The sequence below is a fragment of the Macadamia integrifolia genome, chromosome 5 (assembly GCF_013358625.1).
Source record: "Macadamia integrifolia cultivar HAES 741 chromosome 5, SCU_Mint_v3, whole genome shotgun sequence".
Taxonomy (NCBI): domain Eukaryota; kingdom Viridiplantae; phylum Streptophyta; class Magnoliopsida; order Proteales; family Proteaceae; genus Macadamia; species Macadamia integrifolia.
In genome coordinates, this window is record NC_056561.1 from 17,664,256 (window position 1) to 17,671,361 (window position 7,106).

Here is a 7,106-nt window from a genome sequence, read left to right on the forward strand (position 1 = left end):
ATTTCTGTTTCCTTCTTTAGTATGTCCCCTCCCACAACTATTATTTTGCATTATGGCAATCAATTACCTCTTTTATCTTCTGGTAAAATGGATTCTTTGAAGAATGTGTTGCCTTTGTTAACAATTTCTTCTTCTGCCTTTGCGTATATTTACTCCTTGTGTATGAACCAAAATGAATTTGTTGCTGGCTGTTTGAAACTTCATTACTGTTTAGCATATTATACTGTTGTTCCTAGTTCAATATTGACATTTGGTTCATCGATGAAGTGAGCAACTGATTAGATTGACAATTAGTGGTGGTGGTTCCATTGTGTACAAACTTACACTACCTGCATGGAAATGGAATTTCTTTTCTACAATCTTCTTTGTGTTCCATTGCAGTTCTTTTGACTTTGGCTATTAGTGATGCTGGTAGTGGATTGGTTTGTATCTGTGGGCTCAATGGAGCAGCAAACATTGCAGTTGAGGTCGATGAGATCGCCTTCTAATGACAAATATAATGTTTAAAATTGGGTCACCTAGATGAGCAATACATGCATTTGCGAAAACGTTGGCAAGAAATAATAAAAGAAACAAAAGATGAACATGAGGGAGAGGGATCACGATCTATACGCCAGTGGGATATTGATCATCGGATTTTCTTTCAGCTTCTCAGGGTTTTTTTTTTTTTTGAAGCAAACTTTAATTAACATAAAACATACTTAAATTTGTACATATATCATACATAGATGAAGATTGTTTGTTGGTCCTTGCCTTTTTAGCTATTTCCTTAGCCCTAGCTACACGATCGTTGTTTTTCTGTAGACAATTTTGGGTGGGTTTGATACTGATTCAATTCCACATATATTGGTATTGCTACTCAATGCCATTGTTTCAAAAAGTTTTTCTTTTCCCGTTTAAAAAAGTAATGATTTCTTCCTTGTCGCTTCAGATTATGTCTACTTTCCATCTCTCCTTTCTGGCGCTCCGTAAACCTGATAAATGTAGCTTCACCACTTTTTCCTGTCAACAAATAGTTGGTAAGATGCACTAGTTTCTACGATGAAGAAAACAAAAAGTACAACTAGCACTATTCCCCTCAATTGAACTCGAGACTATAAGAGTTAAACTATCATACTGCATAGGGGGTTAAGGGAATTGAAGTGAGATGAGCAAGATATCACCTGTGTTGCCGACTTATTGTTAAGTAAGCCGTTACTTGACCAAAAGTCAGCCTGTTTAAGTATTCTATTAGGATTAAGGTTTTGAGAGCAAAATAGTATTTGGTTCCTATGCTTCCAGATGAAAATAGCATATTATCATAATTTTTGAAAATAACATTTGCTAGTTAATTTTTGAGATACCACATGAATTAAAATAATACATTATAAATCTGTTTAAAGAAGAATGCAGAAAAGAATTAGGTCTAAGACCTAATGGACTTGCTGCCCATAGCCTTTTAGAGAATTCACACTCAAACATAATATGTCATAAAGATTCTTGCCGGTTATAGCAAAATGCATGTAATGGGTCAATATCCACCCACTTCATCTGTTTGTCCTTTATGGGAATTCCTGCTTGACTGGTTTCCAAAAGAAGATCTTAAATTTATGGTGGATATTGATTATTCAGAAAAGCCGCCACCATAGTGAGCATAGAGATGATCGAGATTACCCGTTTGAGCATACGTTAAATCTTGTTAGTGAATTTGTTAGAAATATGGTACCCAATTTAGTTATCAGAATTCTCTCCCTGAATAATTTACAGAACCATTTGTCTGGGTTAGATGAAACATGTAACTAGGTAATTCTGTTAGTGATTGTGCTATGAATCACAGGGTTCAGTAAGTCAGAATCCCATTGTTCCTCTATGGCAAAATCACTAACACGAGCCATTGTTGCAGGGTTGTCATCATGGACCCTTGATTCATCCAATGTGTCACATTGCAAGTGACTACAAAATCTGAATGTCACCAATTAATGACGGTGACATCTAGATTTTTCCTTGTATTTTTTTTTTTGGGTGAGAATTTTTCTTAGACTTAAGAGATAATATATCCCATGTAGTGGGTTAACTAGAGCTGCTAGCGCAGCTTGCTTGAGGCTATTTTTAGTCTAGGATACCCCCATCCCACCCCACCATTTTTCTTTTTCTGAGAGAACATTATTTTGAACCATTAAAAAGACAAAAAAATTGATGAACCGTGCGACTAAATTAGGACGTCAAATTTGATAGTTGATTAATACATAGTAGTGCCTAAATCTGATTGAGGGTTGGGTTGGTCTATTGGTGACTCGTAGTGGGTAAGCGTTTTAAGAAATATCTTACATGAGTTTAAATCTCCTTGGCTCCACCCTTGTTTTTTATTTGGGAGTCCCATCGTCTTTAGAGTGGAAACAACTTATAAACGCCCAGGAACTACTCAATATGCCATGTGGCAAAAATTGAGAATCTGATGTTGCCTTTCCAATCTACCCTCAAATGCTGCATCATTATTATTATTATATTATATATATATATATATTTTTTTTTTTCTTTTCATATATGTTTTTTGATAAAGATTTTTCTTTTCCTTGAAAAAATGAAAATTTCAATCCCTCAACTTCCCCACATAAAAAAATAAAAAAAAAAAAAATAAAAAATATATAATAAAAAATAAAAAATAAATAAATGAAATACTACCACTGCACTAGGTTTGGTTTGGTAGAGGAATCGGTTTTAGAGTCCATTCTTAGATGGTCGCTGCTCATATTTGCGAGTGGGGGAAGGGAAGGGGAGGGGGACAGAATAACCAACAAATAACCATTGTCAGGATTCATCATAGTCTCAGCTTCAGTGATAGTTTTCATTATCACACCTTTCAATTAAAAAGATTGTTGAAAAAATGGTAAAGGTAACCAGTTAGAACCATTGGTCTCAGGATAAAACTTTGGCACCTACTTGAGCAGGGACCCAAGAAACTTGGAGCTTCTAGACACAAACGAATCAATTTGGGTACCTTTCATGGAATTGTATGTGTTGGGCATTATCTAATTGTATGTCTTGTGCACGGCGTGAATGGTGTACATGCATGGTCATGCACAGGAATTTGGATGGGGACAAAACCCTTTTCGAAATGACAAAAATCCCCTCCCCCTTATTGTATAAGTTGTTGATGGGATTCAGACGATCGTGCATGAATCCCTAATCATTTTTAGTAAAAGTATTAGTTATACAATCATGATTATAAGACGTGCATAATTTATGTCTCGACCTTAGTTGTTTGAAGGGCAATGATACATGTAACAAATTCCACTTGAATGGAATTTTAGTGAGATGTTGTGTTCCTTTATTTATTTATTTATTTTATATATAGGTTTCCCTCACACAAATCTATGTAGCCGACCTATTTAACTGAGAAAAGGCTGAGTTATTTTTGTTGTATACAATCATGACTGTAGAAATTTCATTTTCTTTTTTTTATCTGATTTCACTTCTCTTCCCTTAGTTGCAATCATGATTGTGCTTCATGAGCCTTGAGGAAGAGTCCAAAACCCTCTTCTTCTTTTTTTGGGTTAAAACTAAAAACCTCTTTCACATCCTTTTAATTGTGGTAGGACCATTAGGAGCCACAGAAGGGGTTGGAGAAATAAAATATCATGCAAGATAATATGTACTGAAGTTTGGAGTCATTTCTATCTTTTCTTCTATGATTCTTGAGATGTAAATTGTAGCAGCCACATCTCCAGATTGGATACTTCTCATTAGAGATACTTTGGAAATGAAATGCAATTTATTAAATCAATTGATGATTTTCATTTTATGGAAACTAGTGGACAATTGAGGCCTTATAATCTCTCTTTCCAGACTTTTAAGTGTTCTTGACCAAAGTTCAGGGAGCTGCTGCAGAATAAAGAATGAAGAAAACAGAAAAACCTTTGGATGTTGTTTCTCATTTGCCCATTTTTTTAGGAGTAAACCTGAATCAAACCTTTCCGGTCCAAAGCAAAAATTTTCCAATCAACAAGAATTGGTTTACTCATTAGAACTAGTTGCAGTCACAGAAGCAGAGTACCAGTTGTTTTTTCAAGCAGTGATGGTATTGATGGATCGATCATATAGTAATGTGACTTGGGTGGTGTCTCCATTCTCTAGAAGGTAAAAAAGTTCCAATTGGCCACTGAAGTTATTCTACATGATAGTAAAGTTGGGATTCCTGGTTACTGCTTCAGTAGCAGTCTATGCAGTTAAGCAGATTAGCATCAAATCTTTGCGGCCACTAGACTCAACAAGAAAGTTTTCAGGTACACCATACACCCATAGATTCCCTCTTAGTTCTTAGCAATTATCTATATTGCAATTAAAAGTTTTATCATCATGAGTTCTGGTACTAGTCTCCGCAATTTTCTTCTTCGAAAAACCATAATTTTGTTGTTAATTCTTTCTTTGTCTGGTGACCTTTGAATGTAGAAAATGGTGAAATATCATCCAAACAGGATGAGAATGAAAAAGGAGATAAAGGGCACTTCATAGATTTTAGTAGTACCACAGCTGAAGAGGATGTAAGTATAAATGCATGTCCTTTCCTGCTTCTTTAATTTAGAGATCCATTTTATTGGGATGTAAATGATGAAGATTTTACCATGGCCAGGGAGAGAAGGTTACAGGAATCAGGAATGCAAGGAGCTTAAATTCGAAAAACCATTCTGCTTTTGATGATGAAAAAGAATCAATCTTACCTGAGTTTAGGTATCATTACCCAACAAAAGTTGAGCAATTGCTATGGGATGAGAAGTTTGATGCAACCAGCAACTTTGAGGCCAAGAGAGACAGCTCAGTGTATAAAACTAGTCAGGACGATCATGTTACTGAACCGGTACAATTGCAGAACCAAATAAAGGAACTAGAGGGGAGTAAAGTGAAACTAGAAAGGAAACTGCTCGAATCCTATAAGCTGAAAGAACAAGAATCAGAACTTGATGAGCTACAGAGACATTTGAAGATTACAACAGCTGAGATTGAAATGATGCACTTTAATATTAAATCACTCCAGGAGGAGAGGAAGAAGCTTCAAAAAGAGATTGAAAATGGTGTATCTGCAATGAAGCAACTGGAGATGGCAAAGAGAAAGATTAGGAAGTTGCAGAGTCAGATTGAGATTGGTTCAAACCAGATGAAAGACCAGGTGCTGATGCTTGAACAACATATTACCAGCTTTCAGTCAGAGACAGTTACTAAAAGAGATACTAAGGCAGATAAGAATGTCAAAGTTCTCAAAATGTTAGAGCTCAAAATTCTGAAGCTGAAGAGAGAGAACAAAGAACTTCAGCTAGAGAAGAGGGAGTTGACACTCAAATTGATTGCTGCCAAATCTAAAATAACTGCCTTCTCAAATGTGACAGAGGTACGCGAAAATTATTATACATTTATGTACTAGGTAAGCTGTTCTTGATGTATGTATGCATGCATGTGTGTACTTAAAGTCTTTTCGAGATGGGCTTTTCTTCACAAGATCTCTGTATCAAAAAAGTGATCCTGTGGAGTGGCCATGTGACCAGTGCCAGGTTTCTATAGATACTTATATAGGGTAACAGTACTCCCAAGCAAGGGCAGTACAGGCACTGGTTCTTATGGTTCCATTCTTTCGATATTATAAATATCTCAATGAAATAGAAATCAAAAAAATTGGCAGAAGCATATGGCCCAATTCAATTATATGTGATTTTTACCTGAATAATTAGGATAGATTACCAATTCCTGAATACCAGCATGTGTTGAGACTTATTGCTCGCTCTTCTTGATTTTGTTTTGTGATGCTACAGAGTGAAGTAGTTTCAGAAATGGAGGAGGAGGTCAATAATTTAAAGATTGATAATGAAGAACTCTCAAAGCAAATAGAGAGAATCCAAAAGAGCAATTTCAGTGTAGTTGAGGAGTTGGTCTACCAGCGCTGGGTCAAAGCTTGCTTGAGGCATGAAATTCAAAGCCACCAAAGATTCAGTATAAATTTGAGCCCCAAAACTCGAGAGAATTTCAAGAAAAAGTTGGTAGAGTATGCTACAATGGACAGTGGACAGGGAGATGTGGATCTCAATAGAATATCTTCTCAAGCACCTTCCAATGAGAGTGAGGAGTTTGACGATATTACCACTGAGACCACTACTCGCAGACCAACTGGCACTAGTAACAAACACAACTTATTCCAGAAGATAAAGAGGTGGGTAAAGAGGTGGGGAGGAAGCAAGAATGATTCAAGCACTGTTTCATTGTCAGGAAGCTACTTTGAAGGAAGTTCTTCAAGCAGGACTAGTCTGAACCATAGACCATTGACTTCAATGCATCCATCAGAGGCATTTATGCCAAATAATGCAGATGATTCGAGCATCACTTCAATTGTGAAGGAGCAAGATTCTGCAGAATCTCAAGAAACACCTAAACTGAGACGCAAAAGGAGAGTGTCTTTTAATGAGTCAGTAGACAATGCAGAAGCATCAGTTGAAAAGATATCTAAATCAGTTGAAGGAGTTTTGGTTGATAATAAGCAACCAGTGAAGGACTGTTACAAATTGGCCCTGGAGGGTGAGAATTCAATCGAGGAGGACATAAAGCAATCAAGCGAAAACAAGTTAGAAGGCAGTTTAGATATGAATTTGAACTCTGGGTCTCAAGCTGAGGAAAAGAGAACAGAGCAGATATGTGGATCTGGGAATTCAATTGAGCAACACAGTGACAGTCTCATGGTTGATAAAAAAGTGAATGCCAATATGAAAGCTGACCACTCAGAGATGTTGGATCAAAGAAGGTCCCCCTTGCCATCTAAAAGCCATAACAAGATTGACACACAAGAGCTTCATTTTGTCAATATTTTCTACTTCTTGCTGCTGATATTATTTGTAATACTCTTACTCAAAGTTGTTGGCGTTTTCTAAGGATGTTCTCTTACCTTTGGTGCATAATTTTGACTAGAACTATTTCTAGGATTTTCTAGTACTGCTTTAGGGACACATTTCCATGGCCCATAATTCATCTTTCTCTCATCACTTTGCAAAAGAAAAACAAAAGAGAATCACAAACAGAACACACAGATTTACTTGGTTCACCCAAGATGGGTTGCACCCACAGCCGAGCGATAAATAGGGCTTCCACTA

At 36.5% G+C, this 7,106-nt stretch overlaps 1 protein-coding gene across 1 annotated transcript; it reads left to right on the forward strand.

Annotated features, from left to right (window-relative positions):
• Positions 1 to 3,657: 3,657 nt before the first annotated feature.
• Positions 3,658 to 6,914, forward strand: LOC122080245 (protein CHUP1, chloroplastic-like). The gene is made up of 4 exons (XM_042647183.1): positions 3,658 to 4,262; positions 4,429 to 4,520; positions 4,610 to 5,362; positions 5,781 to 6,914. The coding sequence occupies exons 1-4, from the start codon at positions 4,154 to 4,156 to the stop codon at positions 6,885 to 6,887; spliced, it is 2,061 nt and encodes a 686-aa protein (XP_042503117.1). The 5' UTR covers positions 3,658 to 4,153; the 3' UTR covers positions 6,888 to 6,914.
• Positions 6,915 to 7,106: the final 192 nt, after the last annotated feature.